This window comes from Agelaius phoeniceus, chromosome 30 (assembly GCF_051311805.1).
Source record: "Agelaius phoeniceus isolate bAgePho1 chromosome 30, bAgePho1.hap1, whole genome shotgun sequence".
Lineage (NCBI taxonomy): Eukaryota > Metazoa > Chordata > Aves > Passeriformes > Icteridae > Agelaius > Agelaius phoeniceus.
The window spans coordinates 5193972-5217557 of record NC_135294.1 but is presented as its reverse complement, the minus strand read 5'-3'; the positions used below and the strand labels follow the sequence as shown (position 1 = coordinate 5217557).

General features: G+C 44.9%; 3 protein-coding genes across 12 annotated transcripts; 1 reads left to right on the top strand and 2 right to left on the bottom strand.

Moving 5' to 3' along the window:
- Positions 1–2: 2 nt before the first annotated feature.
- LOC129131659 (uncharacterized) lies at positions 3–2131 on the bottom strand. 8 transcript variants are annotated; one of them, XR_013185628.1, is made up of 3 exons: positions 1199–2131; positions 407–900; positions 3–258 (listed from the first exon to the last, which is right to left on the bottom strand). XR_013185628.1 is itself a non-coding variant. In XM_077191785.1 (3 exons), the coding sequence occupies exons 1-3, from the start codon at positions 2016–2018 to the stop codon at positions 511–513; spliced, it is 906 nt and encodes a 301-aa protein (XP_077047900.1). In that variant the 5' UTR covers positions 2019–2131; the 3' UTR covers positions 3–510. The 8 variants fall into 8 exon arrangements, 4 of the variants coding, with proteins under 4 accessions (XP_077047900.1, XP_077047899.1, XP_077047898.1 ...); XR_013185629.1 differs by having other exon boundaries at positions 3–207; XR_013185631.1 differs by having other exon boundaries at positions 3–207; positions 407–546; positions 1199–2128.
- VDAC3 (voltage dependent anion channel 3) lies at positions 1397–12287 on the top strand. 3 transcript variants are annotated; one of them, XM_054650555.2, is made up of 9 exons: positions 1397–1485; positions 3399–3470; positions 4798–4847; positions 6987–7139; positions 8159–8211; positions 9473–9700; positions 10516–10666; positions 11526–11583; positions 11792–12287. In XM_054650555.2, the coding sequence occupies exons 2-9, from the start codon at positions 3404–3406 to the stop codon at positions 11881–11883; spliced, it is 852 nt and encodes a 283-aa protein (XP_054506530.1). In that variant the 5' UTR covers positions 1397–1485; positions 3399–3403; the 3' UTR covers positions 11884–12287. The 3 variants fall into 3 exon arrangements, with proteins under 3 accessions (XP_054506530.1, XP_054506531.1, XP_077047902.1); XM_054650556.2 differs by lacking the exon at positions 1397–1485 and adding an exon at positions 1848–1982; XM_077191787.1 differs by lacking the exons at positions 1397–1485; positions 3399–3470; positions 4798–4847 and adding an exon at positions 5787–5935.
- Positions 12288–12509: 222 nt separating this feature from the next.
- IKBKB (inhibitor of nuclear factor kappa B kinase subunit beta) lies at positions 12510–23538 on the bottom strand. The gene is made up of 21 exons (XM_054650554.2): positions 23408–23538; positions 23241–23335; positions 22414–22531; positions 21576–21645; positions 21098–21186; positions 20539–20628; positions 20040–20164; positions 19623–19730; positions 19230–19359; positions 18574–18768; positions 18218–18332; positions 17768–17891; positions 17350–17501; positions 17175–17236; positions 16649–16758; positions 16343–16392; positions 15773–15872; positions 15448–15595; positions 15123–15250; positions 14322–14412; positions 12510–13089 (listed from the first exon to the last, which is right to left on the bottom strand). The coding sequence occupies exons 1-21, from the start codon at positions 23510–23512 to the stop codon at positions 13021–13023; spliced, it is 2274 nt and encodes a 757-aa protein (XP_054506529.1). The 5' UTR covers positions 23513–23538; the 3' UTR covers positions 12510–13020.
- Between the last annotated feature and the right edge of the window lie 48 nt (positions 23539–23586).

The following is a 23586-nucleotide window of genomic DNA, read 5'->3' as shown; positions in this document are numbered from 1 at the left end:
AGTGGTGTTTGATTATTATTTTATTTGCTGTAATTTTAGAAGATCAAAAAGCAGTAACACATGTTTGCCATGCTTACAAATGTTTCCTGGGCATTGCACTGATGCATTCTCCATCATCTTCAACAGCTGCAGCAGAAGATTAATTAGCTTTGGCCTGGCCACAGAATTTGTTGGCTTTGCAGTCTCTCCATAGAGCTGCCAGTCTCTCTCCATAAAGCAAAAAAAGAAAAGGGCTTCTTCAGAGAGCTTGCTTGTTTTCTGTGAATTATATAAATATACATTCTGTCTTTGGTTTTTTTTTTTTCCATTTGCATTAGGACAATATGAGACAATAGAAACAAAGAGTTATGGACAGTCTGGGGACCTAAGCCCGAAAAAGGACCCAGGTTAACAGTAAAACAATCACCTGTTGCATATTCATACACCTCATCCATGATGCATAAATTCCATTCCAACACAGGATTCTGTCTGGGCAGTGTCAGCTTCTTCCTCTGAATCCTGACAGCATCTTCAGGGCTGAGCAAGGTGGGAAGTTGTTCCTTTCTTCTGATAAGAGAGAATAAATTCTCTTTCTCTGAAAGATTCAGGTGTCCTGTGGCTGCTATCTCACTGCAAGTCCTTTCTTTAAAAAAAACCATCTTACATGGCATAGTTTCTATTCTAACATTGTGTTATCACCTAAAACTGTATTTAACACACTACTTGAGAAAACTAATACAGCACAACTTCCTAACATAATATATATAAATTAATAAATATAATATTTAAAATATAATATTTCTTTTAATATGTATGAAAAGCCAATCATAAAATACTCATTTTTCACAGTGGGTGAAGGGTTTGAGAGGACCTTTAGTGCCTTCTGGAGTCTCATACTGGCTCTGACAGGCTGAGTCCTTGCTATAAAAAAAGTGTATTACATAGCATAGTTTCTATTATAACATTGTTAATAACCTAAAACTATATTTAACACACTTCTTGAGAAAATTATTACAGCATCACTTTTTAACATAACACATATGTGTGTTATGTTAGAAAGTTATGCTGTATTATATATATATAATATATAATATATAATATATATTTATTATACATATATTATGCTGTATTATATATATTATATATAATATGTATTATATTTTATTTAGCCAATCATAAAATACTCATTTTTCACGGTAGGTGAAGGCTTTGAGAGGACCTTTAGTGCCCGCTGGAGTCTCATCCCGGCTCTGCCAGGCACTGAACGCCTCCGCAGGTCTCCTGGGTCCCTCGGAAGCCCAGCCCGGTACCGGCTCCGGTTGCGGCACCGGCGGGGACCCCGGGCGCGCTCCCGCCGCGCCTCGGCCGCGCGCACTGGGCGGGGCGGGGCGGGGGTGGGCGGGGCCGCGCGGGGGTGGGCGGGGCCCGGGCGCGTGCGCAGCGCTCCCGCCGCGCATGCGGACGTGGGGGCGCCGGGAGCCGTACCGGAGGCAGCGCGGGCGGCAGGTAGCGCCGGGGCCGCGGCGGGGCTCAGGGCCGGGTGGGGCCGGGCCGGGCCTCGCGGCGCTGTCCGCCCGCAGCCCTGCAGCTGCTGTCCTCTGCGCCTCACCGAGGCGGAGGCGGGCGTCCCCCGAGTCACCTTGCCGCAGGCCCGAGGGGGCGCCGGCCGCTCGCTCGCTCCGGCGGCAATTCCTCGCCCGCAGGCCCACACGCTGCTGAAGGGGCGGCCCCGGGACGCGGGGCCGGCGCTCGCTCTCTCTCCCTTTGAGGCCGCGCGGCCGGGGCTCTGCTGGCTGCTCCGCTCTCTCGGCCGGGAGGCACGAACTAAAGAGGCGGCTGCGAGCGAGTGCTGCCCCGGCGCCGGCATTTCGGCCGGGAGAGGAAGCGGCGCGGAGCGCGCCCGCTCCGTTACCCGTTGCGTAACGCGGGCAGAGCCGCGGCGCGGGCGGCGCTCGCGCTCCCGGGGCCGCGCAGCCGCCGCCCCTCCGGCCCCGCCGCCAAAGGTGCGTGCGGTGCCCGCGGGCGAGGCCCCGCCGCATCCCTCAGGAGACGGGAAACCGCCCTCAGGGCTGTTGTCGTTGCTCGTGCAAGGATTCATTGTTTTGTTCGGGTTTTTTTGGCTGGTTTTGGTTTTTTACACCTGTTCCGCAGAGCGATGCGGGTGTTCTTGTGTTTCTTTTCCCGCTTCACAGTCGTTTCGTCACCTGTTGCCATTCAATTTAATGTTAAGAGCTGTGAAACCGACAGATCTGTTGTGCAAGTAGAGCTGCTTGTTGTTAGCAAAGAATTTCAGTGTTTCAGTATGGGCTAACCTCGAGAATCTCTTTATTTTTTATTCTGTTTAAATGCTTGCATAAAATTTAACGCACACATTCAAACACATAGAACACACAAGATATGGCTCCATAGTGTAAAGAGAGTGGACAGGCTTACAATTTTCAGATGGCTCAGTAGCCTTACTAAAATGAGGTGTAAACACAAGAGATTGCCATTCCTGCTGCTGGTGCATTTGTTCATCTTTTTCTCTGCAGCACCCAACATCAGAAATCCTAAATGTCACCTTTTTGGATGACAAAAGAGTTCTCCTTAAAATCAAATGAAAGGAGCATCTTTTATACCTTTTCTCTTCTGGAGCAGGTGCACCTTTACATTTATGCAAACTTATTTTAGAAGAGGAAGAGTAATTTTCCACTGAGGAAGAGTTTGCCTTCTTTACTGTGGCTTTTCTGATGCAAAATCCCTAAATTGTGGTGACTAATAAAATGTATCATCTACACTGCAATATTACATGCCCATCCTTTTGAGCTGTGTTTTCCCATGTAGTTGTAACAATATTAGGAAATGGGCTCCTATTTGCAAATTTTTGCTGCTCTGACGACTGCACAGTGCAGAAATACTCACTGATGGTGTACAGAGATCTCTTTCACATTTTTCACAACTCTGAAAAAGCTTTCTGTGAAGTCATAGGTGCAGACAGAAGTGACACCTCTTTTCCTTTGGAATTGTTAAGCGTTGATGATGTCCTTTGCCACTCGAGGTCCCATCACAAAAGCAACGTTTCCTCGTTATCAGAGCAGCAATAAGGCTCCCATCACAAAAGCAACGTTTCCTCATTGTCAGAGCAGCAATAAGGCTCCCATGAGTCCTGTAGGACTGTGAGGCCAGCACATGTAGTGGGATTTAATAGCTGAGATTCAGTGATTCCAAATAAAAGATTGGCTTTTATAAATTCTTTGAATTGCAGCTTGTTTTGGACAAGGCAGCAAGGATGCAGGGATGAGTTGATGAACATTCTCCAAAGATCTGGCAGTTCTGTATTGGTGGCATCCTCACAGACTGCTAATCACAGATGTTTATTAATGCTTTGGGAATAGTTTAGGTTTTCTGCTGAGGTTCTTACAGCTTGCTGTGTGTTTCAGATCCAATGGCTTGCCCACCGGCATACTGTGACTTGGGAAAGTCTGCCAGGGATGTGTTCAACAAGGGATATGGTGAGTAAGACGAGGATGCTTTGATCACCTCTCAGACTTTTTCCTTGGAAATGCCTGTAAGAACCTTAACAGGCACCTCAGAGCTTCCCTGATTCCCAGCAGAGCCCTGCAGCATCCAGCCCCTTTTGATCCTGAGCTTTGCTCATGTGCTATGGTAGAACTGCAGTGGCAGAGAGTTTGAGGGGAAGATTCCAAGTTTGACCTTAATGTGCACTCCAGAGGAGCCTCTGAAAAATGCTGCCTCCTTTTCTTACCTTCTGATTTTTCTATTTAGAGTCATTAAATCAGGGATGCTGATGGAGAGTGCTGTGGCAGTGACAGGTTCCTGAGGAAGAGTGACCTTTGTGTTCATCAGAATAGTCTGTTGTTAAAGCTGGAGTGCAGATATTTTCTTCACAGTATTTGCATTTGCCTCTTTTCTGGAAACACTACTAGAAAGTGTTGATTTTTTTAAAATCTGAGTTTGTGTGCAATAAAGATTTCATTTGTATCCCAAACCCAGATGCCACATAAAACTAAAATGCACTGTGGTCTGGTCTCTCCCACCCTGGAGTTCAGGCTTTGCTGTAAATTAACTCAAGTTCCCTGATTTAAAGGGAAGTCAGTTACTTTAAAAGTCAGTTCTCAATGTGTTCAACAACTGTTTAAACATGAAAATTGTTTCAGCTCAGTGTACCTATGGCATTCTTTGGGTGTGTTGGAAATGAGCCTTGTTTGTGTTTGCTGTAAATTAACTCAAGTTCCCTGATTTAAAGTCAGTTCCTTCAGGCTTTTCTACTTAGTGCAAGGGCCAGATATTTCCCTAGATTCAGAGCAGACAGAAGAGGAAGAAAGCAGTAGTACTTATTTATATGGCACTGATTGAAATTAGTTGAAACATTTTTTTGGAGTAGAGGAGAAGAGAAATTTCCTGGCCTAAATAAAATGTGAACTAAGTAAGTCAGAAGAGGAGGTTACCTGTATTGGTGGGTCCCAGCCTGCAGAAGGTGGAGGTGCTGGATGGTTGGTGTCTGTTGTAACTATAAATTAGTGTCTTTATAAATTAGTATAAAAAAGTGTCTGTTGTAACTATAAATTAGTGTCTTTATAAATTAGTATAAAAAAGTGTCTGTTAAAACTCTAAATTATCAGACAATTTACTTTGAGTTGTCAGAATTCCTTCAATCATTCTTCTCACAATCCTCGTAACCCTCAATGTGTTCCACAACTGTTTAAACATGAGAATTGTTTCAGCTCAGTGTACCTATGGCATTCTTTGGGTGTGTTGGAAATGAGCCTTGTTTGTGTCTTTCAATGAACCAGGTGCTGTGTGCTGTTTTATTTTCAGGATTTGGAATGGTCAAGTTGGAGTTGAAGACCAAGTCCTCCAGTGGGGTGGTAAGTGCTGGGGACTTCAAACATCACCAGCTTAGCAATGGAAGGACAAATTCCTGAACTGGTAACAAGGGTTAGAGCTTGCTAGCAGGGGTTGCTTCTCTCTTTCATTTCTCATTTTAAAACTCCTAGCTGACAGATATTTCTACAATAGTATGAAGTTGGTGTAGCAGTGTTTTTTGCCCTGAGACATGCAAGGATTTTCACACACCTTGTTGTTACTTTGCTGCCTGTTCCACTGACACATCCCAAACAGGAGTTTCCTCACCTTACATAGCTCTCATTTCTACTTAACTGAGTTTCCCTGCAGTTATTAGTTTGCATAGGAATTTTAGTCCAGAGGGACTTTTATGCAAAAGATCAGGGGACAAGTAAGCAGCAGAGTTTAACTTAACTGTGCTTTCACTCATTTCCACTGTGCTTAAAATTCAAGACTTAATTAAAACTGAAAACAGTCCTGCAGTATCCTGTATGTAGAATTTGAGAGCTAAGTAAGCTTTAGCATTCCAAGCAACAAGAACATCCTGTGATCCCATTTTAATGATGGACAAGTGGAGCTCCCTCCCAGTTTCCCAGGAGAGCTGGCAGAACTGGGAATGGGGGTGATAATTTTGATCTTTACCCACAGGCATGCATTATCCACTAGATAATATTTTTCTTACACTGACTCAGAGTCCTGCATGTCTCACCTGCAGCTCAGTGCTGTTCTGATTGGTGAGATGAGCTGTTTCTCAGCCCACCTTGTAACCAGATTTGCCTGAGCTCCCTCCTTCTCTTGCATTCTGACTGTGCAAATGGTGCAAGTCCTTCCTTCTGTATGAGTGCACTCTGTCTCAGCTGAGGTTTTGATGATTTCTTGCACTGTGCACCAGGAAGGTGTGGGCCCATGAATGATGTGGTCTCCATGCCATGGCTGTTCCTGCTCACTGACAGCTCTTGACAGGCAGTTGTCCTGGCTGGAGGTTTTGATTCTCAGACAATGTGCTGATAGTTAATTATGCTGCCTTCTGATTGTGATGCAACAACTGTGTTAAGTTCTAAAATGGGCTTTTTCTTTTCCATGCAATGTTCTTTGGATGTTTGTCCAGTTGGTAAGAATGGTGACTGTTTTGACACCTTGGCTCTTTCTTGCTTTGTCTGCCAAGGCTTTTTGCATACTGTGTCATTTGTACAGTGATGAATTGTTTTTAGTGCTGTTGTTACTCACATTGCACAGTTTGGCTGTGTCCATACCCTAGATCTGCTGTAGGATCCATGCATGTGAAGCCATTTGCAATCTTTATCCAGCACTCCACAACAAGAGCACTGTAAAAACTGCAAGAGGGAAAACAAGATAGAAATGATTTGGGTACAGTTGTCTGTTGCTTCAGGTTTTGAGCTTATTAGTGATTCTGATGCAACAATAATGGAGTTTTGGGGGTGAAATTAAGAACAAAGCATGAGGTCTAATTCATACATGGGTACTAATAGTACCTCAGATTGTTACAGCACAAAGGTTTGGGTGTTCTTCTGTGGGCTTAGAAAACCACAGTGATGGTGTCTGTTGATTAGAACTCTTTCATAGATTGCAAGTGGTTTTGCCTGCTAAGTGCATGGCATTCCTGTGGAGTGTTGAAATAACTGCCACTTTGGCAGGGGAAGTCAGAAAAAGGACTTTTGATGCATAAGCTTGGGGAAAAGTGTGGTAAAGTTGAGATGGGGGCAGCAGGTAATCAAACTCCCATGGGGAGAAGTGAATGAAGTTGTCAGGTCTTTGTTTCACAGGGCTCTTGCCAAGCTGGGCAGGTTCCAAGGCTCTGTCAGTTCACCTCAATAACAAATATTCAGAGCAGGGGTGCCAGGAGTAGCATTCTGTGACACAAAAGAAATTGTTTTAGGTGGGGATAGGGAGGAGGAGCATGGTGATTCTGTCAAAAGGCCTAAGGGTGTGAGTGGGACAGGTGGGAAAAGTGAATGTAATTAAATATAAAGAGTGCTGAAACTCCTGACCCTGGGATGAGCTTGGCTGCTGCACGGTGCTGCAATGCCAAGGCTGTGGGTTTGATCTCAGTGTGGGCCATTCTCATAAAAATGGGCCTCAGTGACTCTTTGGCTTCCTCCCAAGCCAGGCTGTGTTGTGACTGTGCTCTGTGCTCTTGACAGGAATTCAATGCAGTCGGTTCCTCCAACACGGACACGGGCAAGGCTTCGGGCAGTCTGGAGACCAAATACAAGGACAAATGCCATGGGCTTACATTCACTCAGAAGTGGAACACAGATAACACATTGGGAACAGAAATTTGTGTCGAGAATAAAGTAAGACTAAGTAGATCCTTTGGAAATGTTTCTGCAGCTGGTATGAGATGGGATTGAGATGAACAGGAAACACTGGAGAATGAAAATTGCACAAAAGCACCTGGAGTGTTCAAAGAAGCTGCAGAACACACAGGCTGGGAGTGGGGGGTGCCAGCTCATGATTTGGGGCACAGTTACTGCAGATACAGGAATGAGCAGCATTGTTGAGTGAACCTGACTGTGCAGAGCTACCACTGCTGCAGCCAGGCAGGGAAACCAAAGACAGGTCTCATAATTTTAAATGCTTTCATGTAGAAGAACACAAATTTGGCTGCGTTGAGATTGAATATATTTTATATATATAAGGTTGAAGAGAAAGGTGAATGTTTGCAGCTTGGCACTGCTTACACAGAGGGTTGCCAGCATGCAGCATTCTCAAAACACAGGTTTTTGGACATGAACAGGTTTATGCCTTTCACTTAATGCCTCAGGGATAAGGTAATGATGCCAAAGATAGGAATTGTGTAGTGCCACCTGCCAGGTGGGGCCATTCATGTTTGTACTTCCACCTGTGCTCCAAAATGGAAAGTGCAGCTAATAAGAAAGGTGGGTGAAAATGAGATGGGTGTGTGCCTTGGCCTGTGAGGAAACACAGAACCTGCAGATTATGAGAGAGATTCTTGAGCTCCTGTGTGGACTGCCTGAACTATAAAGAATAAGGAAACGTGACTTGAGTCGTTTTCTTTCTCTCATAATTCTGTGAATAATTTTCTTGTTGCCAGCACCAGATGTGTCAACTTCCTATATGTAAAACCAGGAAGTTTTTACAAAGTCTGTGCTGTTAAAGGGCTTCCTTGTGGGAAGAAAAGGTCCTATTTTAATCCTTCATCATGCAGCATCTTCAGATTTCACTGGAAATCATGAGGGAGACATTAGAGTTCCATTTTGTTTTCTCTTTAGATGGGAAGTAGAGTTCTAGTGGTGGAATATAAGAAATTGTTTCAACTGATTTTTGAGCAGATGTGTGTTTTTCTTTGCAGATGGTTGACGGGTTGAAGGTGGCTCTTGACACTACATTTGTACCAAACACAGGGTAAACATTTTCTATTACCTTTATCTGCTAGAATTTCCCATAACTTCTAAAAATACTTTGCTCATTGTGTAAAAGCTCAGCATTTATTGGAGAAGATTCTGCAATCACTGCAGGCAGTGGGTAATACTTAACTCAGAAGGACAAGTTCTGCTTGAAAAAAGTCTTCAGCTTTTTGGCCAGTGGCAAATTTCTCATTTTGCAGTAGGTACCAATCTCTAACTCTCCCCTTAAACAACCAGATCTTCATGCTCTTGGCAGTCCTAAGGCTGTCAAGTCAGTAAGCCAATTTTATTTTATTTATTTTGCTGATGCTTTTGGCCAGATGATGTCTGTACACAGTTGAATGAGGAGGTAAATGGGCAGTGGAATAGCCCTTAGTTGTCTTTCTCAATTCACTTGTACCTAAATTTGGCAAGTAGCAAAGCAAAGGAGGGGTGTTGAGGTCTGAATAATGCACAGAGATTGAGACTGCTTTGCAAATAGGGATTGGTTCTAATTTATTGGTTCTAATTTATTGATGGGGAGAGCCTATCAGAAGACCTGAGTTTGAAACACTGCTTGGATATGAGGAATTAGAAGCTAAGTCCAAAATGAGACCCCAGGCCAGGTGTGAGCAAGTGGCAGCACAAATGTTCTGCCATGTCTTGAGTGGAAGAGAAAGGAGCTTGGGGGGAGAAGTAAAGAGGTGCTGAAGTTTTGCTGTAGTTGTGTTTGAGTTGGTAGCAAAATCAACAGACACACATTGGAGAGAGGAATTGGTGTCACAGAAAAAGGCAGACTAAGGGGATGATGGCTGGAGGGTGAGGAAATCTGGTTTTGGTGGAGGAGCAGTGAAGAAAGGAAAGCAAGCAATGCACAAGAACAGTGGAGATAATTAAAGACAAAAATCCCTTGAAAGGCAGTTGTTGTGCAGGGTTATGGATGCTCCTGAAATGAACTGATGATGCCATAACCCATTACACTCACAGAGGAAAAAAAAAACCTTGAAACCAGATGGGTTTTAAAGCATGAAGGAGAAACAATTTTGTCTCTCTTGTTTCTTGAGGATTGTATGGAGCTTGAGGTGGTAGGAGAAAAAGTGGCAGCAGGTGAATGAATGTACACAGCACCATGATCTTTATCCTGTGCCTCCTTCTGCAGTCAGGTGGAGAGCAGGGAACACAATAATTTCATTAACTGATTAGGGACACCCATACTGAAACAAAACTACATTCCTTACACCCTTGTGTACTCCTGTGCATAATCCTGCATGTTTCTGCAGGAAGAAGAGTGGGAAGTTGAAGACCACCTACAAAAGAGATTATGTCCATGTAGGCTGCAGCGTAGACATTGATCTCTCTGGGCCAACTGTTTATGGCTGGGCAGTGGTGGGCTATGAAGGGTGGCTTGCTGGCTACCAGACAGCTTTTGATACAGCCAAGTACAAGATCACACAAAGGAACTTTGCCTTGGGATACAAGGCTGAGGACTTTCAGCTGCACACTAATGTGTAAGTATTACCTGAGCCTAGAAAAGCATCAGAGGAGCCCAGCTATGGGAACAGTTGGCAGTGATGGCCTTAGGTCAAAGGTGGGTGAAGGGAAGGGGATGCTGATTTGTTTCCAATTCATTTATAGTCAGTGTTTGCATTTAAAATAGGGACACCTTCCCATCTCTTGGCTGTCTCAACACCTTGTTTCAGAGTAATTTTGGGGTTTGTGTCTCTAAGATGGTGATGTAAAGGCCCTTTATGGTAATTTGTAATTAAAAGCTGTGAGCTTTAACTTCTGTAATGGCACAAAACAAAAAGCCTGCAGTTAAACTACTCCACCTTCTCCCCCTCTCAATCTGCCAGAGAGTTCCTCCCTCAGAAATGGGTGAAGGAGAAAGGCAGGTGTAGCATTGTGTGTGTTTCCAGCTGTCATCCCTGCACAGCTGCAGTCTTGGCATCCAGATGGCCTGAGATGCTTTGAAGATGGTGGATTTAAACAACTGTAATGCACCAACATGGTTTTCAGCCTCCTCATTCCCACAACTGCAGTCTCCTTTGTGTGTTACTGCACTGTGGCATTTATCTGGGTGGGTTGGTTTGTTTTTTATCAGAACCTCAAACTGTAGGACTCTGGCTGTTGGAAAGTCCTGTTCCATTCTGCAAAGCAAAATATGTTTTGTGTAAAACAAAGATGAGCAGCAGTGAGCTTGGGCTCAGGGAAGGATTGGATCTCTTGGTTCAGTTTAGGAGACAATGATCAAAGGCTTGTGGGGAAGGGTTAATCCAAGGAGTTACAAACAAGGCAAGGCTTGACTTGCATCTGTTTCCAACAGGAACGATGGCACTGAGTTTGGTGGGTCAATTTATCAGAAGGTCACTAATAAGGTGGAGACCTCAGTCAATCTTGCATGGACTGCTGGCAGTAACAACACACGTTTTGGTATTGCTGGAAGGTACCAGCTGGATGAGAAGTCTTCTGTTGCGGTAAGAGTTGTGTTACAGAAATGAGTATTTCAAGCTCCCCCTTAATACTGAAAATCTGTGTTATAAAGCAGTTGATTTAATTAGTTACTGAGGAAGTATGGTAGATGGCAAATTGTGGCTTTTGTTTTGGTTCAGATTTAAATTGGGACCTCACCCCATCACATTTTGTGAAATTATTGGGGAAAAGAAATCCTAAACATAACTTTGTCCATAGTGAAATATTCTGAGTAGTGTGCTGCAAAATATATTTGAAAAGGTAATGAAAGGACACAGTGTCCTTTTAATTCTGAAATCCATCATGTAAAGCCATATTATGGTTACAATGGTGGAAGTTCAGCTGAGCTTACAGCCCTCTCTGAACAGTAACTTAACCCTTGAAAGTCAGCTGAGATGTGAGTGTTTTAACACTAAGAACTGAAGTTCCAAGCATTTATGTTTCAAAACAACAATTAGTTCCAGGAGCATTGAACCAAAATTAAAGATGAGAAATAAAGAGCTCAAAATGTAGCAATGCAAAAAGGGGACTGCATGTTCATGGATTTCTTGCTCATTAGAAGAAAAAAGAAAATCCCTCCTGAGTGATGTGAGCAGGCTCTGAGGGACTGTAGTGAGCAGCTCTTTAAAGGATGGAGGAGTGAAGAACAGCATGGATTTCTGTGTGGGCACAATTGGTGCAGGATTGCCATTTGCTTGAGATGAAAACTCCTGAGAAAAGAGTGAAACTCATTCTAATAGAGCTTGGTCTACAAGTAGCTGAAGAGCATTAATGCATAATCCCCCTTCTCAGGGCACTGGCACACTTCTGTCTCAATACTGAAGTATTCAGTGTATAAATATTGTGATTTTTCTTTTCTTGCAGGCCAAAGTGAACAATGCCAGCCTCATTGGAATTGGTTACACTCACACCCTCCGACCTGGTAGGTAATTCTCCCTGCAGAGGGGCAAACAGTGCTAAGTGCTGCACTGTGCTTTAATTCACTGTTGGCTCAGGGCAGAACAGATGAGCAAAGGAGCCAGAAGTCTTTTAGAAGTGTTTGTGCAGACTCAGAGGTAAAGGATGTGTATGTGCACACTGCACAGGGACCTGTCCCAGGGTGTGATGGCTCTCATGCTTTGCTCTTGCAGGTGTAAAGCTGACACTCTCAGGCTTGATTGATGGCAAGAATTTCGCTGCTGGAGGTCACAAACTCGGGCTGGCATTTGAGCTGGAAGCTTAACACAGCTTGAGGTCAAACAACTGGTGGTGCTCTGGAAGATGAAGGAAAAGTGAACCCCATGCATTTCAGCCTTAATATTACTCCGAAATTTGAAGAAGTGTGAACTTCCTGCTCTTCCCAAGAATGACTTGAACTCGATGCTGAAGTCCAGAGTGTGCCAGCACAACAAAGGAAGCCACGTGAAGGCATGCATGGAAGTTGTGATGTTTGTGCCACATTTCAGTTTCCTGTATTTTAAATCTGTTTCAAAAAAAACCAGAAGAAAATCCAACCTCTCCCCACTATTGTATTGCATTTTGCATGTCCTATACTTCACAGCCTTTTATAAAAGGAGGTCTCTGTGCTGTAGTGGAAATTTGGGGTTTACATCAGAATGAAATAAATTGGTCACGGTCAGAACACAAGCTTGCTGTGTGTTGACTCTCACCAGGTTTGATCCAGCTGAGGTTTTTGGTCCTTTTTTTTTCCCTTTTCATGCAACTTTAAGCATAGTTAATAGATAATCTGAAAATGCTTTGTTACAAGATACCTGTACACTGAAGATCTCCTTCTCCTTTGGTTTCTAGGATAACATTCTTACACCTCTCATGTTTTTAGAGACCCCACAGTGAAGGCAGCTTTTTCCATTAAAATGTTATTGAGCGCATCAAAAAGAGCAAACCAAAAGTTTACATGGTTTAGATAATTTCGTTCCCATACAGGAAACAAGTACCAGGTAAGTACAACCATTACACTTAAAGAAAAAAAGTGCAAATCAGCAAAGTCAAGAAATCAAGTTCACAGTTCATTAGGAAGGTGACATCTACCAGTGACTGGGTATGTCCATTGTTCATTAGAAAGCCTAAAATGCAGCAAAACAGCCACAGGTGATGCCTAAGGGAAGATTTATCAGGACAGACTATCTGCTGTCTTAAGGCACAATTAAGAACATTTTCCAAGCGGTTAAGAACAGGCATTCCCTACTTGTATCTTTGTGGAAAAGTGTCTGAGGAGTGGATACTAAAAGCTGGGCCGTGTGTGTCACAGCAGCAGGTGGTGACAGCAGAAGAAGGCAGTTGATGTTCCCTCCTCAGAGGCAGCAGCTTTTCACAGTTGGCTTCCCACAGGAGCTCGGCTTCAGAGGCAACCAAAGGGATTTTACATCTCTGTTTGTCCTGGGCTGTTTGTTTCTTCTACCTGGAGCTGCAGCCAACTCCAGTCTAGAGCCTAAAGAAGAAATGAAGTTCAGCACCAGCTTAAAGTTGAGCTTTCTATAGAATGAAGGCATGTTAAAGATTTGAAAAAATTACTGTGAACACGTTGGTCAATATGATTTCACAATGAGCCACGTGACTGCTATCAAGTAAACTTAACCTATTTTACAATCTTTTTCATATTCTGCATCATTAAATTAAGCATCCCTGCCCACCACTGTACTGCCACCCACTGATCTTCAATTTGTGTGCAGTTTTGCAGTATTTTTGTACAACTGCCAAGTGCTTTGCCCCATCCTTTACTGTTCAGTCCTGGCAAGCAGAATATGTCAGTCAACAGCTGATGAGGGAACAGGCATTTCCTATCTCTGCAGCTCCTGCTCTCCCCTTGTCCAGGAGTAAACTGCAGATTTCAATTAGCTGTATTGGTGGTGGCAAAGCTGCAGATTTCAATTAGCTGTATTGGTGGTGGCAAAATTGCAGATTTCAATTAGTTATATTGGTGGTGGAAAAATTGCAGATTTCAATTAGTTATATTGGTGGTGGCAAAAGTGCAGATTTCAATTAGTTATATTGGTGGTGGCAAAAGTGCAGATTTCAATTAGTTATATTGGTGGTGGAAAAATTGCAGATTTCAGTTAGTTATATTGGTGGTGGCAAAACTGCAGATTTCAATTAGTTATATTGGTGGTGGAAAAATTGCAGATTTCAGTTAGTTATATTGGTGGTGGCAAAACTGCAGATTTCAATTAGTTATATTGGTGGTGGCAAAATTGCAGATTTCAGTTAGTTATATTGGTGGTGGCAAAGCTGCAGATTTCAATTAGTTATATTGGTGGTGGCAAAGCTGCAGATTTCAATTAGTTATATTGGTGGTGGCAAAATTGCAGATTTCAATTAGCTATATTGGTGGTGGCAAAATTGCAGATTTCAGTTAGTTATATTGGTGGTGGCAAAATTGCAGATTTCATTTAGCTATATTGGTGGTGGCAAAGCTGCAGATTTCAATTAGTTATATTGGTGGTGGCAAAATTGCAGATTTCAATTAATTATATTGGTGGTGGCAAAGCTGCAGATTTCAATTAGCTATATTGGTGGTGGCAAAATTGCAGATTTCAATTAGCTGTATTGGTGGTGGCAAAGCTGCAGATTTCAATTAGTTATATTGGTGGTGGCAAAGTTGCAGAAGCAGAGTTTGAAGCCATGCACTTCCCCAGCCCATTTATAGAAGAATGAATACATTACCAAGAAACTCTGCTCTTGATCCTTCATTGTGTCGTGCATCACATTTTCCAGTTGGCTGCAAAGTTTCCGAGATTCCAGCAGTAGCTCCTCACTGAAAGGGGCAATTCTGTCATTATTAATTCCTGTGACAGTTTAAAGAGCAGATACACTACAGAACACTGAAGTCAGTCAGGTCCTAGGTCTGTAATTCACACTGCAACTTGAAAAGTTGGTGGCAGCCCCTGAGTGACTACACAGGGGCAAAGAAATGTGTTCCAGGATGGGATTGGGTTCTTACTATGTGCAGCCACTGTTGCTAGAGAAAAGGCTGAGAAAGCTGTAACCTTAAGGATGGAGCAACATGCAAATAAACAAACCAAGGTCTCTCATTCCACCTGGTGACCTAAGGAAGCCAGAACCAGCCAGGCTTGGCCACAGGATTCTCCTCAATGATACAGCTCCATGACAATGCTTGAACAGTTCTTGCTGGCACTGCACTTCTAAGTGAGCCCAACCATCTCAGGTTAAAGGAAGAAAACCAAAAACCACCATGATTACTGAAGCAGGGGGAAGTGAAGTGAACCTATACCTGATTCCCCATTTTTGTAAGGAAGATCTGCAAGCCTGTTAACTACTAAAGCAAACCAAGACTGCTGCCAAAACAAAGTGTAAAATATGAGAAACACAAAAGCTGTGTGTTTCACACAGCTGAACACCAAGTGTAAAATATGAGAAACCCCGAGTGCCATTATTTCTAAAAGCAGGAAGCCCAGCTTTGTGGTGCTGGCAGTAGCAGCTGAAGAACTCCAGATCTGGCCTCACCTTTTCCTGACAGAGTCTGATAAATTGTATGTTCCAGGAGGGACCTGCAGCAGCAGCTGACCCGAGCTGCCAAGCCTTGATGTGTTCATGCTCTCAGGACTGCCAGTGACAGGACCACGCACTTTACTCTGAAGAAAACACAGAATATTCAAAGTGCAATTATTTCCATTAGTTTTCAGCAGCCAGGAATATGAGACTGCCTGGAACTTGGCTTTAATACAAATTCAAAATAAAGAACCATAGGACATAATCAATTTACTATTATTTCAGTGACCTATGCTACAAATCATATTCTTGGGTTAAAGTGGAGTTTTCTTTTACTTACACAAGCAATTTTCAGCAAGTTCCACAGTTCTTTCTGTCGCTTCTCCTGAAGCCTAACAACTGTTTCTTCATCTTCACTCATCAGAGTCATCACTTTCTCCACTCTGGGGAACAATTCCAGTGCCTTCTGTTTGCAAACTACTGTTTTACTATTAAAAAAGTAAAAATACATCAGATCACACGGCAGCAGGAGAACATTCCTGAAGTTCCTTATTTCCTGCAATACTCCAAGATCTCTTTAGCTGTATGCATTGAGATTTAAACCTTCTCTTGCTGGAAGAGAAAATGCCTTCTCTAAAACTCTGAATGAACTCTACAAAGCTCACCTGAGCTGGGCATAAATGACTCGAACTTTCTTTTCAAAGGTCTGGATTGCCTGCAGGAGCAGTCGTACAATTTCCTGGCTGTCACCACTTGTCCTCTGATCTGGAATGAGAGTCAGTACCACACAGAAATGTAGGTTTATAGGAAAGAGTGAGAAGATTCTTAGTGGCTTGTTTCCACTACTGCTTCAATCCTGAAGCATCCAAAGTTCAGGATGTGCAAGTTTGAGTGGGATGGTTGCACTGAATTTTGGCCACCTTCTTCAGAATTTTAAAAAAAAACTTGAAAAAGAGCTGGGGCTGTATCAAAGGAGCAGCCATGTCTTTTATCCTTCCTACACAGCAGCAGCAGCAGATGCTTGTGGCCACAGCCTGCTCTGAGAAGAGCTCCAGAGGAATTCTGAGAACAGCTTATAAAGCCACACAAGCATAGGAAACTTTCTTGGTATCAAAGAGGAAGAGAAGCTCTGTGTCTGCAGCTGCAGTATCCTTCATCTGTAGAAGACAAAAGACCCAGCCAGGTTTTCTAGTTGCACACAAAGCAAGCTGACCCTGAGCTAAAGTGTCTTTTACCTCTTGGCTTCTCTCTCAGCCTTCGGTACAGCTCTCTGGCTTGTTCTTCTCTAGAAGGAAAAAGCAAGAAAAACAAAGAATTTCCAAAGAAGCAACATTAAAAACCAATAGTTTGAGAACTCAAACCTTTTCTAGACCTGTCTGCCACTTCTGACCAATGACAGATGAGTCAAAAGCCATCTTTAGTGTCAAAGTCCTCCCAGTCCCCCCTCATTTGGGTGGAATAACAGCCCTTTCATTGTCCTGTAGTCAGTAAGCTTAGCTGGAAACACTCCTGCCTCTGAAGCTCAAGGCAGTTCAACTCACAAATCCTCCAGGGTTCCTCCCTGTTTACGACCTAGTGGGCTTCTCTGCAGGTCCACAATGTCTGTCTGCAGGGCCATCATCCTCTTCACCAGCTGCTCCACATCCTCCTCCTGAAAGCAGCAGCAGGACAGTCTCAGAGATTTTCTTTCTCATATTTCTAAACACAGATTTCTTGCTGTTTGCAAGACACAAACAGCAGCCTTGGCCAAAGACAAATGAGAGTATGAGTCACTTCAATTCAAGGAAATGAGGTTGGTGCTCTTGGATAAAATGACTTCCAAGACATTTCTGGGGTTTCCCCAAGATCTCCCCTTTTCCTCTAAGCCTTAAAACAGAATAAGCTTCACGTGGTACTAGCAATGGATAAAAATGGTGTCACCCAAACTAAGGCAATGTGAAATCTGGAATCAAACACAAGGAATTTCTATTTAAGGCAGGGACAATGAGGAAAAAGGGGGAGGAAGGGAGAGATAATAAAGACAAGCCTCTTTTTCTTTATGATAAGCAGTTAGATTTAGAAACATACCCGCCCACAAAGTTCCACAGCTTGCTCCATCTCCTTCCAGGCAAACAGCAGCTTCTCAGAAGCTACAGGAATGAAAGAACAGTGACTGGCTGTCTCAGGTTCACAGAGAAAGGGGTAGGTGTTTTTGGGAGGGTAAGAGGCATGAAAAGACCTGTTTGCCAGATGCTATACTCACTAATTCCAAATTCAATCTGCTCTTTATACTTTTCCAGATCGATCTGGATGCTTGTTTTAAAGAAGTCCAGCTTTGCTTTCAGCTGCTGAGAAAGGGAGGCCATGGAGTTCTTCATCTTGGAGAGGGTGCTGTTGTAACGTAACAGGTTCATCCTGCATGGACAAGAAATTCCTATCAGCCTCCAAAAATAAAAATCCACCAGGCTTCCACTTACATCCAAAGCAAACACTTGAGACAGCAGTGAGGACACAGCAGTTGTGCCACAGGGGTCACTCTCAGCTTTTCATTAACTGCTTACAGCTCCAATCATGGGCTCCCCCATTCCAAGAGGGTCCCATTTCTGTCTTCCCTTTCAGCAGAGCACAGAGATGAGCAAAGCAAAGACAGAGATGAGTGTTTAGAGACCCTGCCAGCGTACATGGCTGCTCGCTGCCCCTGCTGCAGGCGGTTGCAATCCTCCTTCAGCATCCGGATCGTGTGCCAGATCTGACCCCACACCTTCCGCAGCTGGAAAAAGTGGAGGTTCTTCTTTGGATCCTGGACTGAAAACACAGGAGGTGGGGAAAAGGGAAATGTACATATCAACACGAAGCTGGAAAGTTGTGTTATCACAAAGCAGACCAAAATATTGCTCCTTTGAGGCGCCTGCAAAGCCTAGAGCTGGATCACCCCTGAGCAGTTCCCCCAGTATGTCAAAATCAAACACTTCCTTTTTTCAGTTATTCTGATAAATGGAATTAGTGACTCCATTTTGCTGCTTCTTGATGCAAAAGCTCCCTCTGCTCTTTGTACATGACACAAACCACAGAGCACAGACACCACTCTCAACACAGCCCCCCCTTCACATTCATGCCAGTAAAGTCCTTACGGATGCAGTCAACGCTTTCTGGATGAGGACGCAAGGCCACCTGAGCCTCATAGGAAACTTTCTTGGTATCAAAGAGGAAGAGAAGGTCTGTGTCTGCAGCTGCAGTATCATTCATCTGCACAAGACAAAAGACCCAACTAGGTTTTCTCAGGAAAAGCAAGCCTTGGTAACACCATAAACAGAACAGTCCTCCTCAGCTAAACACAGAACACCAAAGGCAACAGGGTGCCTATGCCACAATGGCTGTTAGGTCTGTGAGGCTCCCATGGCAAAAGCTTGCCAAGTCCTGTGATCCCAAAGTGAGAGCAGTGTCCTCTGATTCACTAAAAAGCAAGAAAGGGAATATCCAGACTCACCTTGCTATCAGCTGTATGTTTAGTGACCAACTTCTGAGAAAACAATGCCAGTCCTGCTTCCTGCAGTAGCTCCTGGTCTTGTTCTGGAATTCCTGTATCTGACTGAATCCTGGCCTTCACACTCTGCAGAGTCTCCTCCTCTGTCACAGGGTAGGTGTGCACAGTTCCCGTAACCATGTTCAAAACATGAAGCAACTGCAAGAAGAGTAGCATGGCATGAGAAAGGCTGAAGATGCATTGCTCATGTTAGAGCAGAGATGGAGGGACTGAGACAATGACCACAAAAAACCGTTCAAAGCACTTGGCAGACTCAGGAAGTCACTCTGCAGTTAATTCCTACCATTATGGCAAAGCTCTTGTCCTCCATCAAGTGAGAGGCCACATGGCAACTAAATACCTTCAGCTGTAGAATCCTCCATCAGAATATGGAACTAAGCATGCACAGAAACTTTCACTACTCCTAACAAGCTCAGGGAGTATTTGTCCTCAAAGAAGCAAGAGGAAAGCACCTGCTACCAACTGTCAGGAGACAGACAGTTCTACGAATTTCTGCCTCACTCTTCCTCCTAAGTCTATGATTCAAGCCTCTCCTCTCACAGACAACAGGCAACTACTCTCTGGAAAACTTTTCAGGGTAATACAGACCCATTGCTTACCTTCAAGTTCAAAATGTCATCCAAAGCTTTGAAACACCCATTGGGTCCATATGTGGGATCTGTACCTCTCTGACGTGGGTGCCACATTAACATGAGCTGCAGCCATTTCTCCAGCCTCTCAGACAAAACACTGAGCAAATAAAAACCAGGAGATCAGAAGAGGAAAAAGTGCATTTGCAGTACCCATATGGCCTGTTCTGTGTGGGAGGACTAACAAAACTCCCCCCCACTTCTCCCTATCACAAATGCAGTGTTTAGAAGGCAGAAACCAAGACTGACAAGTGACAATAGCACTGCCTGTGTCATGCACTCAATTTATAAAGCATATAATATAATCTTGGTCCTTCTGCAGAAGGATCAGTTTATCTCAGCACAGCAATTTCTAGTACTCACCTGTTCAGATTGTTTGGGCAGGGCAGACTGCTAGAAAACTTGACTTCTCCAGATAAGTCCTCTGAAACAACAATATCCAGCTCACTCTTCTGACGCACTTTTGTATGCCTAATGTAAGCAAGCACAATGGTGAAATAATTGCCTGCCTTTCCCATCCTGCAAGTCATTAGGCTCTTAAAGCTACTCTTGACAGATAGAATACAGATGCCACTTTGGTTTCTGTTATCTGCCCTGCAGGAGTCAGCCCTTGTCCCATTCAGGAATGCTGAACCTGCTCAGGTGGGTCAAAGGGGGGTGTTTCCATAAGGGCAAGGAACACAGGGATATTCTCCTCAGAATCAAGGGACCACACTTGTACCTCCTGTGAACAGGAAAGTCACATCATGCCCACTCATCACCCAGGCAGGGCTCACTCACCATTGCACTGGCTGCCAGTTGGGGAGGAATGGTCGGAAGCCCGTAATGCACTCGAAGGCGAGTGTGCCAAAGCTCCAGTAATCCACTGTCACTGTGTACTTCTGCTGTTCCAGCAGCTCTGGAGCCTGGCACAGTTTACACACACATGAGACAAAGCTCTGAGCTTCCTCTAGCCCATTAACATTTGTACAAATGATTCAAGGCATTGCTGAGCGCTGCCTCTCGCACGCTTTAAGACCCTCTGGGAGTGAGCAGCACTCCTGGTGACTGGCACTGCTGCTTATTTGTAACAGAAGCAACTAGCAGAAAAGCCAGTGTCAGCAAAAAAAGCAGTCACCTTTGCTAGCTTCAGCACCACAAACACACCTCATCCACACAAGTACCTAATCCCACACAAGTACCCTAATCCTAACCCTAATCCCAGCCCAAATCCTGATAACAGTTAATGCTACCCCAGCAGAAAGCAGTAGCTGCTCTTGTAGCTGAATTCCTTTCTTACCAGGTACTGAAGAGTCCCAACAAAGGATGTGCATAGGCTGCCCTGATCCAGCTCCTTAGCATAACCAAGGTCAATGATTTTGTGTATTAACTGAAACACACAACAGAGAATAAGAATGCTAGGCCAAAGTCCTGTTAAAAGCACATCATATACAGCAGAAAGAAAAGGTTCAGCTCCTCAAAGCTACACCAGAAAGGTGCCAGTGAAGAGACAGAAGTAGAAACAGGAGGCTACTGTAGATTTCTAAAACCACAATGAATTAGAAGGTGTTGTAGCACACTTAGCAGTTACACATCTAGTTCCTTCCAACCTTTGATCAGTACAAACTGGCTCTTTCCTTAATAGTTGAAAGTCAAAATTTCAGGTGTTAACAGATGTCTAATACAATGTCTCATCTCAGCTGCACACAGAACACTGTTCCTCTGACCCAGTGACCTGAGACAGGTGTTATCCTGGGCTGAGTGCTCTTGCAGAGGGACCATGTAACTGCATGAAGCCCATGCATGCTCCCTGTTAGCTGCCTTGTCTGTGCAGGCAGAGACAGCTGCTTCCTGCTTACCCTTTGTTCTCCTTGCTGCAGCACAATGTTCTCTGGTTTCAAGTCTCTGTGGATGATCCTGTTCTCATGAAGGTATCTGAGAGCAGAAGCTGAGACACAGAAAGAGCCAATTGTAAGAGCAAAAGCAACAGCACCTAGCACGAGCTCAGTAAGGATTCAGTTCTATCTGGTAATAAGCATGGCTTTCACATCAAACCTTGTGCAATCAAACACTAAGTGTAAGGGGTAAAGTTAGCATCATAGAACTCTGGACACAACTGAGTTCTCTCTCTGGGTGTTCCCCCACATCCTTCCTTTAAACTGAACTAATGCTGGCCACCTTCCAGGCCAAGGACCTCCCCAGACTCCCAACACTTTTGATGTTCAAGATCATAAAAGGTCAGTCTAAAATGGAGTCACTGCTGGGTATTTGGAGAGTGGATTCAGGACTAAAAGGGTTTCCATAGCTCAGAGAACTGAAGGTACTGCCAGCACTCACCAATGTCAGATAACAAGATAAGAATAGCTTCTTCCCGCAGGCCACAGCAATTCTCCAGCTGGTTCAGGTACTGCAAGTAAGCAACACAGAATGCAGTCTTTCCCTCCTCTATCCTGAGTGAGGCTCACAGTCCCACAAATTCTCAGGTATTCAGCAAGAAATTTCAGCACCAGCAATTAAATTCTCCAGAAGCACAAAACTCTATGCACTGTGACCTGTAGTAGCAGCAATTACAGCTTTGTAATTAAACCAGCCTTGGTTTAATTGCATGGCAGGATAAAGGAGCAGGTAAGAGAAGTCACTGTCATCCCATTCTCATCCTTCTGTCTGTTCCATCCCTCTCTGCCATTTCCCCTGTGCCTGCCAGTATCAACTCCAATCTCAGGCCTAACGTCTGTGTTTTAGCTATGGGCAGATTGTAGCAAAGGTCAGAAAAGCCTCAGGATTAGAACTATAATGTGTTATTTCTTCCTATGACAGGCAGGAGTTAATCCCTTTCAGGAAGGGCACAGCCTACAGATGCACCTACCCTACAATGGTTTTGGCCATACTCACATGCTATTGTACATCCCTTAGCACTTGCCCTCATTCTTTATGTACAAATTCCTCACAGTGTCGCTTGCATCCAAAAAAATAAAAAGAGTTTCACAAAGCATGTAAGGCTTCAAAAGCTGAACACAATACCAAGGACCAAGCCACCAACACCTGTTGATGCCACGACTAGAATTAGGAAGCATCAGGATGTGAAAGCAAAGGTTTTAAGGGAAAACTTCAGTGGAAAACCTAGGATAAGATTAGAAGCCGATCCATTCTTTGGTTACCACCCCAGGGACCTCACCTTGCGGAGGTCTCCACCTTGGCAGTACTCCATGGCCAACAGTGGCAAGTCATTTGGTGCCAGCTTCTGCATGCCCTCAGGGACATCGCGGGCAGCCACCACATTGGGATGGTTCAGTCTGCAGAACAAAAGTCAGGCAAGTACATGTGATTTTCTGCAACTGCAGTACAGGTTCACATGCTCCTGGTCATCACCTAAAGTCCTACATGGTCACAAATCCTTTCAGAAACTAAATTAGTGAATTCTAAAGGTTTGCATCTTTCACGGATCTGGACTCATTCCAATCCCTGGCATTTCACATGCAAGCCAATATGTTTCTTCAACACACATGCATTACAGACCTGTCTAGAACGTACAGCAACAAACCTTGCAAAGGAACGCGAGGCAGTCTGTTGCCACCGTCCAGAAAAGACCCAAACTGCAATCAGACCACTACACCCGAAAATAAAATGAAAAATGAAAAATGAAAAAACCTCCCAAGGGAGTGCCCCAGCACAGACGTTAAGTCAGGCCAGGCAGCAGCGTTGCTGTAGCGCCGAGGGCTCGGCAGACGAGCCGCAGACGGCAGCGTGACACCCAAGAGCCTCACGCAGCCCAACGTGAATTTCCTTACGCGTCAACTTCCACGCACTTGCGGACCGGGCACCTCCCGGAAGGGAATCCCCGGCGGCCCAAAGCCTCTCCCAGCACCTCCCTCAGCGCAGCTCCGCTCCAGGGCCGCCCCCGCCGCGCCACCGACGCGACAGCGAGCGGCGACCCCTCCGCCCGGCCCGGCCCGGCCCGAGCGGGCACCGGGCCCGGCCCCAGAGCACCGCCGCCCGCCTCACCTCTTCATGATCTGGATTTCCAGCGCCCAGCGGTCGCGGTTGCGCGGGCTCAGCTCCTGCCGGCACTGCTTGATGGCCACCTGCTCGCCGGTTTCCTGTGGACACAGCAAGAGTTGGGCTGAGCCCGGCTCCCGAGCCGGGGCGCCGCGGGCCCGGCCGCCGCCTACCTTGTTGTGCCAGCGGATGACGTTGCCGAAGCCGCCGGTGCCGAGGCGCTCCCGCATCTCCCAGGGCCCGCAGGTCAGCGCCTGCAGCGCGGGCGGGCGGCTCATGGCGGGCCCGGCTCCGCTGCGCTCCGCGGGCCCGGCGCTTCCGGCTCCGGAGCGAGCGCCGCCCTCAAAGGGGA

Excerpts from the sequence above, each read along its gene's own strand:
- LOC129131659 (XM_077191783.1), bottom strand. The coding sequence starts at position 2,077 with ATGAATCCTTGCACGAGCAACGACAACAGCCCTGAGGGCGGTTTCCCG. Across the intron at positions 544-1,198 it reads GACTCCAGCGGGCACTAAAG|AAAGGAACAACTTCCCACCT; the intron begins GTCCTCTCAAAG and ends TCTTATCAGAAG.
- VDAC3 (XM_054650555.2), top strand. The coding sequence starts at position 3,404 with ATGGCTTGCCCACCGGCATACTGTGACTTGGGAAAGTCTGCCAGGGAT. Across the intron at positions 4,848-6,986 it reads CCAAGTCCTCCAGTGGGGTG|GAATTCAATGCAGTCGGTTC; the intron begins GTAAGTGCTGGG and ends TGCTCTTGACAG. Across the intron at positions 9,701-10,515 it reads TTTCAGCTGCACACTAATGT|GAACGATGGCACTGAGTTTG; the intron begins GTAAGTATTACC and ends TGTTTCCAACAG.
- IKBKB (XM_054650554.2), bottom strand. The coding sequence starts at position 23,512 with ATGAGCCGCCCGCCCGCGCTGCAGGCGCTGACCTGCGGGCCCTGGGAG. Across the intron at positions 20,165-20,538 it reads TTGGGACTCTTCAGTACCTG|GCTCCAGAGCTGCTGGAACA; the intron begins GTAAGAAAGGAA and ends AAACTGTGCCAG. Across the intron at positions 17,237-17,349 it reads GCAGATTGAATTTGGAATTA|CTTCTGAGAAGCTGCTGTTT; the intron begins GTGAGTATAGCA and ends TCATTCCTGTAG.